Raw genomic sequence first — 19,700 nt, 5'->3', positions numbered from 1 at the left:
AAACCCTACCTGGGTGTCCCCCTACCTCCCAGCACTGTCCCCTCCTCCTCCCCCCCCCCCCCCCCCCCGCAGTGAGCACCCAGCCCCCCCACCCTACCCCATCGCCCCCCATGGGCACCCCAAACCCCCCCCCCCCCAAGGGTGACCCCCCCCCCAGCACCCCCACCTGCTCCCCGGAGAAGTTGTAGAGGGACTTCATGTTGGTGCCGTTGAGGATGGTGACCTGGGGGGGGACACGGGGGGGGGAGGGGACACTGGGGTGGGGGACAAGGGACCCAGACACCCAGGGCCCCCCCACCCCACGGTGCCCCCCGCCACGTCCCCACATCCCCGCAGCCTTACGTAGCCGTAGGTGAGGTTGCCCTTGGGGACACCGGCCACGAAGTCTGCAAGGGACAAAGTGGCGCTGTCACACGTGCTGTGTCCCCCCGCCAGCCTCTTGTCACCCCCCCCCAGCCCCGCGTCACCCCGTGTGGCACCCACCTTGCGTCGTGTCCCCGCTGAACTCACCGACTGCCACTGAGTAGCCTGTGGGGGGGGGGGGGGGTGAGAGGTGTCACCTGTGCCACCCGTGTCACCGTGTCCCCGCACCCCTGCGCCATGTCCCCTGTCCCCTACGTCCCCCCTCCCTGTTCCCATGTCACCGCGTGTCCCCATGCGCATCCCCAGCTCCAATGTCCCCATGTCCGCCCCACATCCCTGTCCCCATGACCCTGTACACCTCTGTGTCCCTGTGTCCCCATGTCCCCATGCACATCCCAGCTCCAATGTCCCCATACACCTCTGCGTCCCCACATCCCCATGTCCCCACACACCTCCACGTCCCCCCATCCCGATGTCCCCATGTCCCCACACACATCCGTGCCCCCACATCCCCATGACCCCACGTCCCCATACACCTCTGACGTCCCCACATCCCCACGTCCCCATGACCCCGTGTCCCCACATCCCCACGACCCCACACACCTCCATGTCCCCCCCCCGCCCCCCCCGCCGCCGTCCCCGTGTCCCCGACCCATGTAGCTGTCGTCGTAGGTGGGGGCCGCCTGGCGCGTCTGCAGCTGCCCGGCCACGTCCTGGATGAAGTACTCGGGGTAGCTCGAGGCCGCGATCTGCTCCTGCGTGGCCGACATCACCTGCCCTGGGGGCGCGGCGACACTCAGCACCCGGGGGGCTGCCGGGGCCGGGGGGGGTGGGGGGGTTTAGGGGGCATTTAGGGGCAGGTGGGGGCAGTCGGGAGGTATTTAGGGGCAGCCAGGGGCATTCGGGGGGTATTTAGGAACAGGCAGGGGCATTTAGGGGGCATTTAGGGGCAGGTGGGGGCATTTGCGGGGTATTTAGGGGCAGCCAGGGGCATTCGGGGGGTATTCAGGAACAGGCAGGGGCATTTAGGGGGCATTTAGGGGCAGGTGGGGGCAGTCGGGAGGTATTTAGGGGCAGCCAGGGGCATTCGGGGGGTATTCAGGAACAGGCAGGGGCATTTAGGGGGCATTTAGGGGCAGGTGGGGGCATTGCGGGGTATTTAGGGGCAGCCAGGGGCATTCGGGGGTATTCAGGAACAGGCAGGGGCATTTAGGGGGCATTTAGGGGCAGGTGGGGGCATTTGCGGGGTATTTAGGGGCAGCCAGGGGCATTCGGGGGGTATTCAGGAACAGGCAGGGGCATTTAGGGGGCATTTAGGGGCAGGTGGGGGCATTTGCGGGGTATTTAGGGGCAGCCAGGGGCATTCGGGGGGTATTCAGGAACAGGCAGGGGCATTTAGGGGGCATTTAGGGGCAGGTGGGGGCATTTGCGGGGTATTTAGGGGCAGCCAGGGGCATTCGGGGGGTATTCAGGAACAGGCAGGGGCATTTAGGGGGCATTTAGGGGCAGGTGGGGGCATTTGCGGGGTATTTAGGGGCAGCCAGGGGCATTCGGGGGGTATTCAGGAACAGGCAGGGGCATTTAGGGGGCATTTAGGGGCAGGTGGGGGCATTTGCGGGGTATTTAGGGGCAGCCAGGGGCATTCGGGGGGTATTCAGGAACAGGCAGGGGCATTTAGGGGGCATTTAGGGGCAGGTGGGGGCATTTGGGGGGTATTCAGGGGCAGCCAGGGGCATTCGGGGGGTATTTAGGAACAGGCAGGGGCATTCAGGGGGCATTTAGGGGGTATTTAGGGAGCATTTAGGGGCAGGTGGGGGTATTTGGGGGGTATTTAGGGGCAGCCAGGAGCATTTAGGGGGCATTTAGGGGAGTATTTAGGATCAGGCAGGGGCATTTAGGGGGCATTTAGGGGGTATTTAGGGGCAGGTGGGGGTATTTAGGGGGCATTTAGGGGGCATTTAGGGGCAGGCAGGGGCATTTGGGGGTATTTAGCAGCAGGCAGAGGTATTTAGAGGGCATTTAGGGGGCATTTAGGGGGTATTTAGGGGCACTCAAGGGCAGACAGAGGTATTTGGGGGCTATTTAGGGGCATTTAGGTGCACTTAGGAGCAGGCAGGGGTATTTTGGGGGTATTTAGGGGGCATTTAGGAATATTTAGGGGCATTTAGGTGCATTTAGGGGCAGGCAGGGGTATTTTGGGGGTATTTAGGGGCATTTAGGAATATTTAGGGGCATGCAGGGGCGTTCACGTGCAGTTAGGGCCACGCGGGGGTCTCACCTTGCCAGAAGTAGCTGCCGGGGCCCCCCAGGAGCACGCGTCCCGTCTGCAGCGACACAGCCCCTCAGCCAACAGCCCCCCCCAGCACGCCCCCCCCCGACCCCTAACACCCCCCCATACCCCCCCTCCAGCACCGCCATATACCCCCCCAACCCCCCCTCTACCCCCCCCATACCCCCAAATACCCCATCGCCCCCACCTCATCCCCACCCCAATGCTCAGCCCCTCCCCAGCCTTGGGGGTCCAGGGCCCCCCCATCCCCACGCCCCCCCCCCCGTGTCCCCATATATCCCCCACGCCCCCCGTACCCCCCCGTACCCCCCCCGTGCCCCCCCGTGCCCCCACCTGGGTGAACTCGGCGCTGAAGCCCCCCTGGCAGTAGCCCTGCCCGGCTGCAGAGTTCAGATCTGGGGGGGGGGGGAGAAAAGTGGGGGGGTCATTTTTTTTTGGGGGGGGGGGGCAGCTTGGGGTCCCATGGGTGCTGGGCTGGGGGGGCTGCGGGGGTGTCACCATGCTGGGAGGGCCTGGGGACCCATGGGTGCCAGGCTGGGGGGGTGCCACCTCCTCTGGATGCCAGGCTGAGGGGGGGGGGGGACACCTGGGCGGGGGGGGGTTCTTTGGGGGGGGGGAGGGACGATGGGGGGGGGGTCCCTTGGGTGGGGGGGGACACCTTGGGGGTGCCAGGCATGGGGGTGTCACCCATGGGTAACACAAAAGATGGGGGGGGGGGGGGGCGGACAGGAGGGTGTCACTTGATGCCAGGCTCGGGGGGGGGGTAATGGGGGTCCGGGGGGGGTCTGGGGGGGTCAAGGGGTGTCGGGGGGGGGGCGAGGGGGGGCCGACCTGAGCGGCAGGGCGCGTACTCGACGAATTTGGAGAAGTTGCCGATGGAGAGGAAGCAGGTGCCCACGGGGTCCCGGCCCCCCTCGTCCTTGGTGGGGCGCCAGCTGTACAGGGGGGCGCAAGCCTGGGGGGGGTGGGGGGGGGACACAGAAGGGGGGGGGGGCACGGCAAAGGAGGGGGGGACACGGTGGGCACAGGGAAACGGGGGGCACGGGAGGGGGTCCGCACGCAGCCGGACCCCCAAACCCAGCCCCAGGCACTCTGTGCCCCCCCCCCCACCATGTGCCCTATGACCAGGACCCCCCCCCCCATTTTTGTGTACCCCCCCCCCCATTTTTGTGTGCCCCCCCCCCCCCCCCCGTACCAGGATGGAGGCGTTGTGTGCCCGCACGGTGGCCCCGAACCACTGCAGGGACTTGAACTCCACGGGGTCGGGGTTCTCGGTGCCGTTGCCCCCAAAGTCGTGGCTGCGGGTCCCTGGGGGAGGGGGGGACGCGAGGGTCAGCCCCCCCCCTGCTCCCCCCACCCCCCCGACCCCCCCAGGCCCCCAATTCCAGCCCCTGCCGCCCCCCCCCCCCAGCCCCCGGGTTTATCGTTAACCAGCCGGGCGCAGCGCAGCCGCGGGGCCAAGGCCGTGGGGGGGGGACAACGCGGGGACGGGCGCGGGGGGGGGGCACAGGGTGGCACGGGGGCCATAGGGGGCTATAGGGGCCACGGGGTGCTGGGGCCACGTCTCTGTCCCTGGCCCCGATGCCCACGGCTCCCGGCCCCAGCTGTGCCCGTTCCCATGCCCGGCGGTGTCCCTGTCCCCGTGCCAGTCCCCGCGCACAGCGGTGTCCCCGTCCCCAAACCTGTGTCCGGGTGCCACCCCCGTGCCCTGTCCCCGTGCCCCGTCCCCATCCCCGTGTCCGGGTGCCACCCCCGAGCCCTGTCCCCGTGCCCTGTCCCCATCCCCATGTCCGGGTGCCACCCCCATGCCCTGTCCCCGTGCCCTGTCCCCCTTCCCCGTCCCCACGCCCAGCGGTGTTCAGTCCCTGTGCCTTGTCCCCACGCCTGGCCGTGCTCCGTCCCCATACCCTGTCCCCTGTCCCCACGCCCCACCAGCCCCATCCCAGCGCTTGGCTTTGTCCCAGCCTTGTCCCCATCCCTGTCCCTGTCCCCATCCTCGTGTCCCTGTCCCCATGCCCCTGTCCTTCTCCCTGTGCCCCCGTCCCCATCCCCGTGCCCCCATCCCCGCCCCTGTGCTCAAGTCCATGTGTCCCTGTCCCCATGTTTGTGCCCCTGTCCCTGTCCCCATCCCCACACTCCTGTCCCCATGCCCCTATCCCTGTCCCCGTCCCCCTGTCCCTGTCCCCATGCCCCTGTCCCCGTCTCCATCCCCCTGTCCCCATCCCCATTCCTGTGCCCCTGTCCCCCTGTCCCTGTCCCCATCCCTCTGTCCCTGTCCCTGTGCCCTCGTCCCCATCCCTATGCCCAAGTCCATGTGTCCCTGTCCCCAACCCCGTGCCCCTGTCCCCAACCCCGTGCCCTTACCGATGTGGTCGAAGTCAATGGGGGTGCAGTCAGCGCCGGGGGGCCAGGGGCAGTGGTAGACGGCCCCCCCCTGGGTGACGTTGGGCTGGCTGGTGTTGGCCTTGGGGGCCCCCACCAGGATGCTGACACTGGGGGGGGGAACACAGCACGGTGACACTCGGGGGTGGCCGGGGGGGGGGGGGGACGTCTGCCACCGCCCCCCCGGGGACACGGCGGGGACTTTTGGGTGCCTCCCCCCCCCGGGTGGGTCCTGCAGGCGCCTCTGAGTCAGCCCCGCTCCGTGGGAGAGGAAGCTCCAAAACCACCGGGGGGGGGTGAGGGGGGGGGGGGGAAAGGACCGGGGGTGGGGGGGGGCACGGAGGGGGGGGGGGCACCCACCGGGGAGGGGGGGGCAGGGGGGGTACGGGGACCCCCGGGGCTTCGGGAGCACGGGGGTGGGGGGGTCCCCAAAAGGTCGGGGGGGGGGAGCAAAAGCGGTGGGAGGGGAGGGGGCAACCGGGACCCGGCCGAGCCCCCCCCCCCCCCCCCCCCGGTGCCCCCCCCCCGGCCCGAGGCCGTTCCGGCTCCGGTTACAGGAAACGCTCCGGGACCCCCGGCGGGGGGGAGCCGGCGCGGCGGGGGCCGGCGCGGGGTCCGGGAGCGGGGCTCAGCCCCCCCCGGTCCCGGTTCCCGGCCCCGTCCCGTTCCCGTTACTCGGCCCCCGGTTCCCGGCCCGCCCCCGGTTCCCGGTCCCCCGGCCCGGTCCCGCCCCGGTTCCCGGTTCCCGGTCCCGTCCCTCGCCTCCCGTTCCGGTCCCGGTTCCCGGTTCCCGGTTCCCGGTTCCCAGTTCCCGGTCCCCGTTCCCAGTTCCCGGTTCCCAGTTCCCGGTTCCCCGCTCCCCGCCCCCGGGGGCCGCTCCCGGTCCCGCCGGGCCGCTCCCTCCCTCCCGCCCCCGCTCCCCGTCCCGGTGGCCGCTCCCCGCTCCCCGGTCCCAAATCCCCGCTCCCCGCTCCCCCTTCCCCCCCGGTCCCCCCTTCCCCGGTCCCCGGTCCCCTCCCGGTGCCCTCCCGGTGCCCACCCCCTCGCCCCACGCCCGGTGCCCTCTTCCCGGAGCCACCCCCGGTGTTCGCTGCCCGGTGCCCTCCCGGTGCCGGTGCCGGTACCTCCGGGGTTTGGGCAGGTAAAAATCCAAAGCGAAGCCGAAAAGGGAACCGGGAGCCCCTCGGAAAGCGACGGGCCTCGACGCCTCCAGGTTGAAGGCGGCGGCGGGGGGGGGCGGCGGCAGCAGCAACGGGAGCAGCACCGGGAGCAGCGCCCGGCACCGGCACCGGGAGCGGCGGCACCGGGGGGGGACCGGGGCCGCGGCCGGGGCCATGGCGGAGCGGGGCTGGCCGGGCTCGGCGCTGCCTCCCGCTCCCGAGTCCCCTCGGAAAGTGCCCGGGGGGGGCCCCGGCCGCTCCGCCCCGCCGTGACTCACCGGGGAGGAGCCAGAGCCCCGCCGGGCACCGGCACCGGCACCGGCACCGGGCAGCGGGGAGGGGGGGACGGGGGGTGGGGGAAACCCCGGGGGACGGGGATGTGCCGGGGCAACGGGATGGTGTCGGGGGGGGGGGGGACGGGGGCACCGGGAGCCGGGACACCGGGCACCGGGACACCCCGAGGGGACAGGGACACCGGGAACGGGGACGCCGGGCACCGGGACGCCCCAAGGGGACAGGGACACTGGGCACCGGGACACCGGGCATTGGGACACCGGGCACCGGGACGCCCCAAGGGGACAGGGACACCCCAGGGTTACTGGGACAGCCGGGGGGGGGCAGGGACACTGGGAGCTGGGACACCAGGCACCAAGAGAGCCTGGGGGCACCGGGACACCCCGGGTGGACAGGGACACCCCGGGGGGACAGGGACACTGGGCACTGGGACATCAGGCACTAGGACACCAGGCACTGGGACACCCCGAGGGGACAGGGACACCCCAGGAGTACCGGGACAGCCCGGGGGGACAGGGACATCCCAGGGGGACAGGGACACTGGGCACCGGGACGCTGGTCACTGGGACACCCCAAGGGGACAGGGACACCAGGCACTGGGACATCCTGGGGGGACAGGGACACCCCAGCGGCACCGGGACACCCCAGGGGACAGGGACACTGGGCTCCAGGACACCGGTCACCAGGACACTGGGCACTGGGACAGCCTGGTGGGACAGGGACACCGGGCACCGGGACACAAGGCACCAGGACACTGGGACACTCTGGGAGGATGGGGACATGGGGACACTCGAGGGGGACGGGGACGTAGGGAGAACCTCAGTGGGATGGGGACACCGGGGACTGGGAGAACTGGGGGACACCAAGAGGACAGGGGTGCTGTGGGGACACCGAGGCACTGTGGAGAGGGGGACAGGGACACCGGGCAGTGGGGACGCCCAGGTGGACGTGGGGACGCTGGGGACATGGGACACTGGGGAGGGGGCCCTGGGGCAGAGAGCTGGGGGACTCTGGGGGGTTGTGGGACAACGGGGGACCAGGGGACACAGGACACGGGGGGACAGGACACCGAGGGGACAAAGGGACACGGGGTACTGGGGGGGAACTGGGATGCTGGGTGGGCAAAGGGACACAGGGGACAGTGGGGGGACCCAGGTGGGACAGGCACGAGGTGACAGCATGGGGACACTGTGGGGGCTGGGATGAGGACACGTGTGGGGACAGGGACACTGGGGGACACGGGACATGGACGGGGGGACACAGGACATGGAGGGGGGGACACGGGACATGGAGGGGGGGGACAGGAGACGGAGGGGAGCAGCGGGGTGGGACAGGGGGGACACAGGACACGGGGCAGACGTGAGCGGGACGGGGACGGGGCCGCAGGCCTGGGGACAGCGGCAGGGAGGAAGGGGACACGCTGGGCCGGGGGGGCCGGGGGGGCCGCGGCTGTTTCCTGGAAGGAAGCAGCGGAAACGGAGCTGGAGTCGTTCCCACGCGGCTGCACCAGGGGGGAGGGACCGGGACCCCCCCCCCCCCTCGCACGAGGGACACGTGGGGACACACCAGCACCCTGGCACGGGGCCGGCGTGCGAGGACGTGCGAGGCGAGCACCCACGGGTGCTGCCGCCCTCGAGCGGCTTTGGGGTGTGCAAGCCTGTGAACTGTGCACGTCTGGGGACTTGCGCTCAGCGAGTGTGCAAATCGGCGTGCTCACCCTCCTCCACACGAGTGTGCAAACCCAGGAGAGCACGCAAACCTGGCTGCGCGTGCAAATCGGCACGCTCGCTGCCCCCCCCACCGTGCAAGCGTGCAAGCGGCGCACGTTCCGCCTCCCCCCCTGCGCGTGCAAACGGTGTACGCTCGCCGTGCCTGAGCGTGCAAGCGGTGCCTTTTGCCCCCCCCGGCTCGTGCAAGGGGTGTCCCCCCGAGCCCCCCCCAGGCCCCCCGTGCGAGGGGGGTGCCCGGGCGTGCGAGGGGCCGGGGTGGGAGGGGTGGGCGTGCGCAGGGGGGCCGGGGCCTCGCACGCCTGCCGCGGGGCCGCCGCATTCCTGCGCCGCTGATGCAATGGCGCCCGCCACAGCTGGGCTGGGGTCGGGGGGACGTGGGGGGCTCTGGGGGGACACACGGGGGGTCCCCCCTCCTCGTGTCACACACACCCCCCCCCCCCGAATCGGGCCTGGGACCCCCATGCGGCGCCGCGCGAGGGGCGCTGCTCCCATGGGTGCCAAGCGTGGGAGCTCGCCCGCGCCGGTGGGCACCGGGGGGTGCGTGCCCCCCGTGGGCACGGTGCCCGCGGGGACACTGGGGACAATGGGGACGTTTCCGCGGGCTGGGGAGGGGGGAAGTGACAGGCGGGTGGCGAACAATGAGCTGGCGCCGGGGCCCTTCCTGCCCTCGCCCGGCCTCGCACGCCCGGCCCCGCGCTGGCCTCTGCCCCCTCGTGCACACGCGTGTGCCCTGGCACCGTCTGCTTGTGCCCCCTTGTGCACGCTCCCCCCGTGTCCCCGTGCCAGGGCCGTGCCGGCTGCCCCGCTCGTGCCTCAGTTTCCCCCACGCTCTGGCCTGGAGGAGCCTGATCCTGGAGCCCCCCCCCCCCCCCACGGTGCTGTCTCCGTGGCCCCCATCCTGAGGGCACCCATGGGTGCCAGCCCCATGGCCCCCCACCCCCAGGTCACCCACCTCCAGCTCCCCCACCCCCACCTCCCCCACCCCCACGCCCCCCACCCCCAGCTCCCCCATCCCCAGGTCCCCCATCCCCACGGCCCCCCATTGCCCCCCACCTCCCTGGCCCCCATCTTCGGGACACCCCACGGGTGCCATCCTCGTGGCGCCCCACCACCACGTGCCCCCCCCCCCCCCAGTCCCCATACCCGCCCCCCCCAACCCCTCTCCTGGCCCCCCCTTCCCCCCCACATCCCTCCCCGGAACACCCCCAGCCCCACCCAGGGATGCTGGCGCTGGGGTCAGGGCTCGGGTGCCCCCGGCTAAGTATGGCCAGGGCGTCCCTGAGTCACTGCGGGGCCGGGGGGGGGCTGCGGGTGCTGCGGGGGGGGGCCCCGGGCCTGACTCACCGCCGCCGTCAGCCCCTATATAGCCTGGGCCCGCGCCGGGGCCACGTCACCCCCAGCACCCCCCCTTAACCCCCCCCCCTGGCTGGGGCACCCGGCACACACGTTGGGCTCAAGGGGGGGGGGGGGGGCATAATGGGGGGGGGGCACGAGGGTGGCCACGGCGCGGCATCCCCATGGGTAATGGGGTGGGGGCACGGGGTGACATAGGGACATAGGGCAGGGGGTTGGCACACGCAAGCGACACCGGGGGGCCCGCGGGCGCCCGTGTCCCCGGGTGGGGGGCGCGGGGGCTGGCGCCGTCCCCGGGGCTGGCGCGGGGCCCGGTGCCGCGCGGTGCAGCCCCGCGCCGGCTGCTTCCCAAAAAGGCGCTGGCGGCTGCAGGCGTTGGGGAGCCGGCACCCGGCCAGCACGGGGGGCCGCCGCCGCCGCCGCGGGGGGCAGGAGGGGCCCCGGAGGGCGCAGGCACGGGTGGAGGGAGGGCGGGAGGGAGGCACGGGCAGGGGCACGGGAATGTGGAGGGACACGGGCACGGGCACGGGCAGGGACACGGGTATGGGCATGGGCACGGGCAGGGACGCAGGCAGAGATATGGGAACGCGCAGGGACATGGGAATGTGAAGGGACATGGGCAGGGACACGGGCACGGGCAGGGACACGGGTATGGGCATGGGCAGGGACAGGGGAGTGTGCAGGGACACGGGCAGGGACACGGATATGGACATGGGCAGGGAGGTGGGAATGTGCAGGGACACGGGCAGGGACATGGGAATGCGCAGGGACAGGGACAGGGACACGGGCAGGGACACGGGTATGGACATGGGCAGGGACACGGGAACGGGCACGGACACAGGGAGGGACATGGGCATCGGCAGGGACACCGGCAAGGACACGGGAATGCACGGGGACACGGGCAGGGACACGGGAACGCACAGGGACATGGATGTGGGTACAGGCAGGGACACGGGGACGGGCACGGACAGGGACATGGGGATGCACGGGGACACGGGCAGGGACACCAGCAGGGACGCGGGGATGGACACGGACACCGACACGCCCAGGGCACAGCCCTGGTGGCACTGCTGTGACCGACACACGCGTGTGCCTGGGACCCCCCCGGCCGTGCCGTGGGCAGTGCGGGGACGTGGAGTTGTGAGCACACGCGTGTGTGCCTTGTGTGAGCACAGCCGGGCCAGGACCTCGGGACACGTCACCCCCCGCCCCTCCCGCACACACTCAGTCACCTCCTCCACGCGCGCGCACACACACACACGTGCGCGCTCCCAGCCACCCCCTTGTGCTCCCCCCCGTTTTCGCTCCCTGCCTCCACTCCTCCTGCAGCGTGGGGCGTCCCCGAGATGCTCGGGACCAGTCGTGTCCCCCCCCCCCCCAGGCGCCAGCCCCCCCCCTTTTTGCCCTTTTTGACCCATTCCGGCTGCCAGGCGTTGCGCAAAGCACCCCACAATCCGCCCCGGACCGCGCTTGGCGGCCTCGATTAAACACCAAGCGGCCACGGGGCGTTTTTAAGGGCTTTAGTGCCGTGGAAGGGACACAGGCAGGCGACAGACGCTGGCCAGCCCTTGTCGTCCTCGTCCCCGCTGTTTCGGGGCATGTGTCGTTTTTCCGCCCAATTTCCTGCTCTAACGAGCCCCGCTCGCCCTGCAGAAGCGGCGCGGCGGACGGCGGAGCTCGGGCCAAGCCCCGCCGTGGGGCGGCCGTGCCCCTGGAGCCCCCGTTCCCTCGAGGCAGGGCCCGTCCCATCGCCGGGCACCGCTCGGTACCCGAATTTCTCCAGCTCTCCCCGCGAGGCTGTAAACGCGGGCTGGGGAACGCCCTGGCTGGGGGGGGAGGAAGGAAGCTTCCCCCCGCGGGCTGGCGGCCGCTGCGGCAGCGCCGGGCCCTGCTTTTGGAAGGAGCGAGGGTCGAACAGGTAGAGAAGTGCCCCGGTGGCAGGGAGCGACCCTGACCCCCGGCTCCTCCGCTTCTGCGCCACCGTCTGCGGCCTCCCAGCCTGCCCGAGCTGTGGGGATGAAAGCAGAGGTGCCAAAACTCCCCCAGGGGCTCCACAGGGAGCGATTCCTGCAGGGAATCGCCCCTGGGGCCGGGCTTCTCACCTCCCTGGGTGCCGAGCAGAGCAGAAGGGGGCTCCTCCTGCGGCACCCCCCGTGGGCAGCAGCTTTCGGAGGCGTCAGCGTCGCTGCTCCCACCCCGGCGACTTCAAAGCTCCCCCAGCCCCTCGGCGAGGGCAGGCGGGGCGGCTTTATGGCCGGGGCCTCGCCGCTGCCATTTGCCCGCGACTGCCAGCCGCCCTCTTCCTCTTCCTGCCGCTTTCGGGAGCAGTTTGACGATGGATGTTTTTTTCTCCCCCCCACACCCCCCCCCGCCCCCTCCAGCAGAACCCCCGCCGGCCTCTCTCTGCCTTCGCTGGGCCGGCCGGCGGTGAATCACAGCGGGGAGACGGCGCTGAGTTAAGGCGAGGGGAATTTTTAATGGGTATCGTGCAGACGGCGCGGAGCTGCGGGGACTTAAATTCGTGTGTCTCCCCTCGTGGTCACCGGCGCCCACCGGGCAGGGGGCTCCGCGGACGCCCCCTTGGTGCGGGGACTGCAGGGAGCCGTGCCAGGACGCTGCCTCCGTCGCTCCGGGCGCTCGCTGCGCTCGTGGTGTTTTCTCGCTGCGTGGAGGAGAACTGGGAGAAGCGGTTAAAGCACCCGGGGCAGCTCCGAGCGGGCAGAAAACCTCCCCAAAACACAGCACGGAGAGGCCGCTGCGCTTTCCCCGAAGCACGGCGGTGTCAGGGCAGGGCTTGCTGCTTGACGGTGGCGGCCAGGAACACGACGGGGGTGACATTTATTTGTATTTCCCAGCCCGGTGCTGCAGCCCGGCCCCTAAGTCCCCCGTGCGCTGGCCAAATATTGGGCCCCGGAGCAGGAAAACATCCCCTGCATGCTCACAGGAGCCGTCCCCGCCACCCCAGCAGCTCCTTCCCCTCCTCAGCCCACGACGAGCAGGTAGCGGCGCCCTGCAAACAGCTTTCCGTCAGGTTTCCAACGGCTTTTTGTGCCCCGGAGCAACCCGCCGCCAGATGGGAGCCGCGGAGCCCCCGTCTCTGTGCCGGGAGCAGGCAGCGACGTTTCCTCCAGGCGCAGCCCAAAATCCCGGCCGCTCTCCCTCCCTCCCTCCCTCCCTACCTCCTCGTGCCCTCGTTGGCCGCGGCCCAGGCGAAGGGAAAATCCGACGCCGCGACGGCCCTGCCAGCAGCAGCGGTGGCCGAGGAGCTCTGGGAGCGCTCCCCGCGCGCGCGGAAGGAAACCGGCGCTGATCCGACGCCGGACACGTGTCTGCTTCGCCGTCGTTGCGCTGCGGGGTGTAAAAGCGGAAAGGTTAAGCTCGAGCTTCCGTTTTCATCCCAGCCCAGCTGGCTCGGTCACCTCTGGAAGCGAAGCTGCAGCCAAAGCGTGCTCCGAGCGGGGAACGGCCCCGTGGCGGGGGAGTTTGGGGTTTGTTGAGGGGTCCGGCAAACAAAAGTCTGGGGAGAGGCACCCCCAGAGCCTGCTGTGCCCGGGGTTTGGAGAGCCTGCTGCGCCCCGGGGAGGTGTTTTTGGTGCCCAGTGCACTCCGAGGAGGTCTTTCGGGTGCCCACTGCACCCCGTGGAGGTGTTTTTGGTGCCTGGTGCACCCTACGGAGGTGTTTGGGGTGCCTGGTGTGTCCCGTGGAGGTGTTTGGGGTGCCCGGTGCACCCCGTGGAGGTGTTTTTGGTGCCCAGTGCGCCCCGTGGAGGTGTTCGGGGTGCCCAGTGCGCTCCGGGGAGGTGTCTGGGGGGCCCGCTGCACCCCGGGGAGGTGTCTGGGGTGCCTGGTACACCCCGAGGAGGCGCTGGAGCACCCGGTGTGTCCAGTGGAGGTGTTTTTGGTGCCTGGTGCGCCTCATGGAGGTGTTTTTGGGGTGCCTGCTGCACCCCGGGGAGGTGTTGGGGGCGCCCGGCCCTGCTGCTCGCAGCGTGTCGGGGGCTGCAGTTCGCCCACCCTCGGCCCTTCCAGCGGACGGCCAGGATCCCCAACCGCTTCCAGCGAGACAAAACAAGGCCGAAAAGGTGGAAAACGGGGAAAAACGCCCGTCGTTCGCCATCCCCGACAAAAATAACCCGGCCCTTGAACCTACCCGGCTGGATCCACCCTCGGAGCAAAACTCCCGGCAAGTGTTGCAACGCCGTTATTGGCACGGCTCAGAGCACACATGAAACTGCTCTGGAAACCACAGGGGAGAGATGTCAGGCAAAGCCGAACCAGTCAGAGGCTTTTAAACAAGCGAGGCACAAAAAAAAAAAAAAAAAAAAAAAAAAAAAGCCCGAGAAATTCCTCCTTAACCCTTGCGGGGCGGGGAGGGGAGGGATCGGGGCCGGCCTCCCACCTGCGGGCTTCCCGCTGGAAACGTTTCCGCTCTCTCCGGCGAGGGAAGGCAGAGGAAAAGAAAAAAACAAACAAAAAAGGATCAGCTTCGCGGGCGGGGAGGATGCGGGGGTAAAGAAACAAAAAAAAAAGCTGGGAAAAACTCAGGAGGGAGTCCTGGTTCTCCGCGGGGAGGTGCCGGGGGGTTACCCCCGCTGACAAAGTCGGGCAAGGGGGGTTCAACCGTGGCTCTGGGGGCAAGGAAAAAGGCGGCTTCGGGCAAAGGTAGGTTAAATCCTGGCGAGGAGAGGGGAGGAAGCAGCGCCTCCGAGCATCCAGGCTCTGGATAGGCGATCGAGGGAGGAAAGGAGTCTCCCAGATGGGCCGAGCCCAGGATGCGCGGCTCCTGCCAGATGTACATCGAGCGGGGTTACGAGCCGCGCAGAAAGCGCTCCGCAGCTGCAGCTCCGGCCCTGGCAAGCGAGGAATTAATTGCAGCAGCAGATCGCTCCTCCTCTGCCCGGCCAGCGGGGACGGGCGTGACCCCCTCCTGCACGCTTTCCCCCCCTCTCCACGCCAGCCGAAAGGCGCAGGATCTCTACCCGACCTCTCCGTGAACCGCTGCAAAAAAAAGAAAAAGAAAGGAAAAAAAAAAGAAAAAAAGAGCAGGATTTCCCCCCAAACCGAGCCCCGCGGGGTCCCCGCCGCTGCTTTCGGCGTGCCGGGGGCGGCCGGGAGCCAGCGTGACACACCAATTCCCCGTTTCCACGCGTACTGCCCCAAATCCGCCTCCTCGGCGAGCCCTCCTCACCTCCCGGCGCCGCCAGGGCTCCCTGGGGTCCTCCCCCCCCCCCCCGCCAAGGGCTCGGAAATATCCTGCGGGAAGGAAAGTTAAAAAAAGGGGGGGGGTGGGAAGGAAATTAAGGAATTGAGAAATTAAGGAATTAATTGAGAAGTTAAGGAATTGATTAAGAAATTAAGGAATTGAGAAGTTAAGGAATTGAGAAGTTAAGGAATTAATTAAGAAATTAAGGAATTGAGAAATTAAGGAATTGAGAAATTAAGGAATTAATTAAGAAATTAAGGAATTGAGAAGTTAAGGAATTCAGAAGTTAAGGAATTAATTAAGAAATTAAGGAATTGAGAAATTAAGGAATTAATTGAGAAATTAAGGAATTGAGAAGTTAAGGAATTGAGAAATTAAGGAATTAATTAAGAAATTAAGGAATTGAGAAGTTAAGGAATTCAGAAGTTAAGGAATTAATTAAGAAATTAAGGAATTGAGAAGTTAAGGAATTGAGAAATTAAGGAATTAATTGAGAAATTAAGGAATTGAGAAGTTAAGGAATTAATTAAGAAGTTAAGGAATTCAGAAGTTAAGGAATTAATTAAGAAATTAAGGAATTGAGAAATTAAGGAATTAATTGAGAAATTAAGGAATTAATTGAGAAATTAAGGAACTAAGAAATTAAGGAATTAGGGAGGGGGAAGAGGATCGCGGGGATCCCTCGGTCCCGGCGCTGGGGTTGTGCACGGGGTGGGCGTGACGGGTTCGTGTGCCCGCGGGGGGGTGGGGGGGGGGGGCACAGGGTGACACAATTTTTTGGAAGGACGCACAGGGCGGGGGCTGGCGAGGCTTCCCCCGGCTGCCCCCCCCCACACCCCCCCCGCCCCTCCTCGCCGGGTGGGGAAATCCTGCGAGCCCCGGGGACGTGGCCTGGGTTGTGCAAGAGGCACTAAAATTAAATAAAATACCCCCCCCCCCGCCCAAAATCTGGGCAGCGCCCGCTGGCGCCAGGCTAGGAAGGCTCCTTTGGTGGTTTTTGGGGTGAAATAGGGGGGATTTGGTGCACGGGGGGGGTGGGAAGCAGCCCCCACGTGTCGGGGGAGGGGGCGTGAGGCGGGTTTTGGGGTTACCTTGAGCCGTTTTGGGTCACGGGGGGCGGTTTCGGCCGTCCTCTTCTGCGCTGTCGCCGCCCGAGGATGAGTTAAGGGGAGGGGACCTCGGGGACGGGCCGGGGGGGGGGCAGTGGGGGCCTGGGGACACACTGGGGGGGGGGGGGGGGGACAGGGCACAGGCAGGGCAAATGGGGGGTGGGGGGGACGCTTTGGGGGGGGCAACAGCGGGATACAGGCTGGCCCTGAGCTCGTGGGGACAAACCGAGGGCACGGTGACACCGACAGAGCCCGCAGCGCTCGGGGGGCTGCTGCTGCTGCTGCCCCCCCCCCCCCAAAAAAAAAAAAAAAAAAAATTCGGCTGTGCCACAAGCAGGGGACAGCACGGGGCGCGGGGGGGGGGGGGCACAGGACACGGAGGACCTGCAGCGCGCTCGCAGCACGGGGCCCTCGTGGTCCTCACCCCGTGGCGGCCCCAATTCCCCTGACGCCCCCCCCCCCCCCCCAACCCCCAAGACGCCACAGGGCCCCCCCCCACGACACCACAGGGGCCCCCCCCCGACGCCACAGGGCCCCCCCGCCCCGACAGCAGGCACACTCGCAGGCGGCGTTACTTGAAACGTGCATTTCCAACCCGTCGCTATCACTTTTTCCCCAGCGGGCACTGCCCCCCCCCCGCCCTGCGGTGCCCCCGCTCCCGGGGGGCGGCCGACGAAAGCTGCCCCGGCCCCCCCGCCGCCCTCCTCGGTCCCTCGAAGTCCAGCTCCGCGCCGGGGCGGGGGGGGGGGGGGCACCGTGCCTCGGTTCCGGCTCTGGGGTGCTGCTGGGGCACACCTGGAGGGGGGGGGGGGGGGGAAAGAGGGGGGTGTCGGGGCGGGGAGCACCCCGAGGGGTGCACCCCGGGGGGGGGGTGGTGGTGGTGGGGGGGGGGGGGGGACACACGTCCCTTACCTGTCGCTCGGGAGGAGCAGCTCGCCCGTCGTGACGGTGAGGATAAACGGGGGGGCGTCTTCCAGCCCGTCCAGCTCTGTTGTGTTTTTTTTTGGGGGGGGGGGGGGGGGGACACACAAAGGGGACGTGACAGCTTTGGGGGGACGCCGGGGGGGACGCCGGGGGGCTCTGGGGACACTCACCTGCCTCCCAGTCCTCCCGGCACGGGGGGCTCTGCCACGCCGCGGGGGCCTCGGGGCTTTTTGTCTCGGCCGCGGCCGCCTCTGCAGGATAAGGGGGGGGGGGGGGCGATTGGGGCGGGAGGGGGGCCGGGGGGGGGGGGCGCGTACCTGGGGGGGGGGGGGGGCTCCGTACCTGGGGGGACGTCGATCTGGCGGCGGTCGGGGCAGGAGGCGAGGTGGCTCCGCAGCTCGGCGCGCGGCACCCTGTGGCGGGCGTTGAAGGGGCAGGTGGCCAGGTGGCGGGCGACCTGCGGGTTGTTCTGCGGGACGGGGGGGAGGAAGGTGAGGAGGAGGAGGAGGAGGAGGAGGAGGAAGGTGAGGAAGAGGAGGAAGAGGAGGAGGAGGAGGAGGAGGAGGAAGAGGGGGATGAGGAAGAGGAGGAGGAGGAAGAGGGGGAAGATGAGGATGAGGAGGAAGGTGAGGAAGAGGAGGATGAGGAAGAAGATGAGAAGGATGAGGAGGAGGAGGAAGAGGAGGATGAAGATGAGGAAGAGGAGAAGGAGGATGATGAGGAGGATGAGGAAGGGGAGGATGAGGAGGATGAGGATGAAGATGAGGATGAGGAGAATGAGGAGGAGGAGGAGGATGAGGAAGAGGAGGATGAGAAGGAAGATGAGGGAGAGGATGAGGATGAGGGAGAGGAGAAAGAGGATGAGGAGGAAGATGAGGAGGAAGATGAGGATGAGGAGGATGAGGAAGAGGAGGAAGATTAGGAGGATGAGGAAGAGGAGGAGGTTGAGGATGAGGAAGATGAGGATGAGGAGCCCCGTGCCGCCCCCCCGCTCACCCGCTGGCACTTGACGAGGTGGTAGGGCAGCCGCGCCGCCCGCACCCGGTGGCTCCTGTCGTAGGGGCACTGCACGAGGGCCTCGGGCTCCGGGGCGGCCTCCATGGCCGGGCCCCCACCGGCGGCCCCGGCCCCGAGCTCCTCGCACCGGGCCCGAACCGGCCCCGGCCTCCGCCGCGGCAACGCGGCCTAGCTCCCGCCGCGGCCTAACGGCGCCTCGCCGGCCGTGGCCACGTCGCCATGGCAACGCGGCCTGGCTTCCGCCGCGGCCTGACGCGTCGCCGTGGCAACGCGGCCTAGCTTCCGCCGAAGCCCGAGGGCGTCGCCATGGCAACGCGGCCTAATGGCGTCGCCATGGCAACGCGGCCTGGGTTTCGCCGCGGGGTTGTTTTGAGGGGGGGTCCCGGGGGTGTTATAGCGCCCGGGGGGATTTGTGAGGTGGTGTGGGGGCTCTGGGGGTGTTATATGGACCTGGGGGTGTTACATGGGCCCTACGTGGTGTTATATGGACCTGGGAGGTGTTGTATGGGCCCTGAGGGGTGTTACGTGGGCCCTATGTGGTCTTATATGCACCTGGGAGGTGCTATATGGGCCCTGAGGGGTGTTGCATGGACCTGGGAGGTGTTGTATGGGCCCTGGGGGGGCGTTACGTGGGCCCTACGTGGTGTTATATGGACCTGGGAGGTGCTATATGGGCCCTGGGGGGTGTTGTATGGGTCCTGCGTGGTGTTAGATGGACTTGGGGGTGTTATATGGGCCTTACACGGTGTTACGTGGACCTAGGGTTTGTTATATGGGCCCTGGGAGGTGTTATGTGGGCCCCAGAGGGTGTTGTATGGGTCCTGGGGGGTGTTACGTGGACACAGGGAGTGTTATATGGGCCCTGGGGGGTGTTATGTGGGTCCCCAAGGGTGTTATATGGGTCCTGAGGGGCATTATATGGGTCCTGCGTGGTGTTCTGTGGGCCCCAGAGGTTGTTATATGGGCCCTTTGTGGCGTTATGTGGACCTGGGGGTGTTAGATGGGTCTGGACACTGTAATATGGGCCCCAGATGGTGGTATAGGGCCCTGAACAACGTGACGTGGGCTTTGCAAGGTGTTACACACAGGCCCTGGGTATCATTACGTGGATCCAGTGGTGTTATATGGTCCTGGTCAGCGTAATATGGGCCCTGGGTGGTGTGTTAGGGCTTCGGACTCTGTCATATTGGGCTCGCAAGGCGTTATAGAGCCCCGGGTGCTATTATGCGGCCCTGGGCGGTGGTATAGGGCCGTGGCTGGAGTCGTTACAGGGCCAGGGCCGGCGTTGCATGTCACGTCACGCCGTGTCGCCGTCACCCGTCACCATCACGTGCTGGCGGCCCCAGCCCAGGAAGCCCAGGAAGGGGAAGTTGGTGCCGCGGCCGCGGGGCGGATCGGGGACGAGGGGGGACGCGGGGTGGCCCCCCCAGCACGTTGCCGCCATGTCGCTGCCCTCCGTGTACCAGAACAAGTTTGCCGAGAAGCTGACCATCCTCAACGACCGGGGCCGGGGCGTCCTCGTCCGCATCTACAACATCAAAAAGGTCGAGTTTGGGGTGGGGGGTGAAGGAACGGGGGCCGTGGTGGGGGAGTCTTGTGGGGTGTGACCCCAGGAGGGGGGTTCTGGGGGCCCTGACTTTATCAGGGGGTCCCCGCAGACCTGCTCTGACCCCAAGACGCGGCCGAACTTCCTCAGCGACAAGGCCATGGAGCCCTGCGTCAAGTTCATCAACAAGAAGTTCCCTAACCTGGACGTGCGGAGCAGCACGGTGAGGGGCCGCGATGTCCCCTCTGTCCCCAGCCCCGCGTCACCCTCCTGGGTGGCCTCGTGCCACGTAGCACCTCCCTTCCACCCTCCCGATGTCACCCTCGCCT

General features: G+C 68.1%; 4 protein-coding genes across 4 annotated transcripts in view; 1 reads left to right on the top strand and 3 right to left on the bottom strand.

The window, feature by feature from the left end:
- ITGA5 (integrin subunit alpha 5) overlaps positions 1-6,419 on the bottom strand; it is a 14,653-nt gene extending 8,234 nt beyond the window's left edge. The window contains exons 1-10 of the mRNA XM_040539333.1: positions 6,160-6,419; positions 5,018-5,145; positions 3,849-3,961; positions 3,485-3,608; positions 2,987-3,048; positions 2,642-2,687; positions 1,016-1,141; positions 484-528; positions 343-386; positions 161-223 (exon numbers count right to left, since the gene is read on the bottom strand). Of these exons, the coding sequence (XP_040395267.1) occupies positions 161-223; positions 343-386; positions 484-528; positions 1,016-1,141; positions 2,642-2,687; positions 2,987-3,048; positions 3,485-3,608; positions 3,849-3,961; positions 5,018-5,145; positions 6,160-6,371 (963 nt within the window). The 5' untranslated portion in view covers positions 6,372-6,419. The remainder of the gene's footprint in view (positions 1-160; positions 224-342; positions 387-483; positions 529-1,015; positions 1,142-2,641; positions 2,688-2,986; positions 3,049-3,484; positions 3,609-3,848; positions 3,962-5,017; positions 5,146-6,159) is intronic.
- Positions 6,420-7,308: 889 nt separating this feature from the next.
- Positions 7,309-11,924, bottom strand: LOC121061042 (anti-sigma-I factor RsgI2-like). Its single transcript, XM_040539332.1, has 2 exons — positions 9,911-11,924; positions 7,309-7,341 (listed from the first exon to the last, which is right to left on the bottom strand). The coding sequence occupies exons 1-2, from the start codon at positions 10,988-10,990 to the stop codon at positions 7,309-7,311; spliced, it is 1,113 nt and encodes a 370-aa protein (XP_040395266.1). The 5' UTR covers positions 10,991-11,924.
- A 104-nt stretch (positions 11,925-12,028) lies between these two features.
- GTSF1 (gametocyte specific factor 1) lies at positions 12,029-18,094 on the bottom strand. Its single transcript, XM_040539331.1, has 8 exons — positions 17,805-18,094; positions 17,151-17,277; positions 16,979-17,059; positions 16,797-16,872; positions 16,444-16,679; positions 15,867-15,997; positions 12,752-12,920; positions 12,029-12,249 (listed from the first exon to the last, which is right to left on the bottom strand). Exons 1-8 carry the CDS (start codon positions 17,907-17,909, stop codon positions 12,086-12,088), a joined length of 1,089 nt encoding a protein of 362 aa, XP_040395265.1. The 5' UTR covers positions 17,910-18,094; the 3' UTR covers positions 12,029-12,085.
- A 128-nt stretch (positions 18,095-18,222) lies between these two features.
- Positions 18,223-19,700, top strand: part of NCKAP1L (NCK associated protein 1 like) — a 2,197-nt gene continuing 719 nt past the window's right edge. The window contains exons 1-2 of the mRNA XM_040539330.1: positions 18,223-19,369; positions 19,484-19,696. Of these exons, the coding sequence (XP_040395264.1) occupies positions 19,115-19,369; positions 19,484-19,696 (468 nt within the window). The 5' untranslated portion in view covers positions 18,223-19,114. The remainder of the gene's footprint in view (positions 19,370-19,483; positions 19,697-19,700) is intronic.

The sequence above is a fragment of the Cygnus olor genome, chromosome 29 (genome assembly GCF_009769625.2).
Source record: "Cygnus olor isolate bCygOlo1 chromosome 29, bCygOlo1.pri.v2, whole genome shotgun sequence".
NCBI lineage: Eukaryota > Metazoa > Chordata > Aves > Anseriformes > Anatidae > Cygnus > Cygnus olor.
The sequence above is the reverse complement of the archived record's forward strand: the minus strand, read 5'-3'. Positions and strand labels throughout refer to the sequence as shown.

Bases quoted from the DNA above. Each gene is read 5' to 3' on its own strand.
- LOC121061042 (XM_040539332.1), bottom strand. From the start codon at position 10,990: ATGGGTCAAAAAGGGCAAAAAGGGGGGGGGCTGGCGCCTGGGGGGGGG. The intron at 7,342-9,910 runs GCGCGGGGCTGC...GGTGTCCCCCAG, and splicing joins GCCTTTTTGGGAAGCAGCCG to TTCTCCCAGTCCCCGGTGTC.
- GTSF1 (XM_040539331.1), bottom strand. From the start codon at position 17,909: ATGGAGGCCGCCCCGGAGCCCGAGGCCCTCGTGCAGTGCCCCTACGAC. The intron at 17,060-17,150 runs GTACGGAGCCCC...CTTATCCTGCAG, and splicing joins CCAGATCGACGTCCCCCCAG to AGGCGGCCGCGGCCGAGACA. The intron at 12,921-15,866 runs GTAACCCCAAAA...TACACCCCGCAG, and splicing joins GTGACCCAAAACGGCTCAAG to CGCAACGACGGCGAAGCAGA.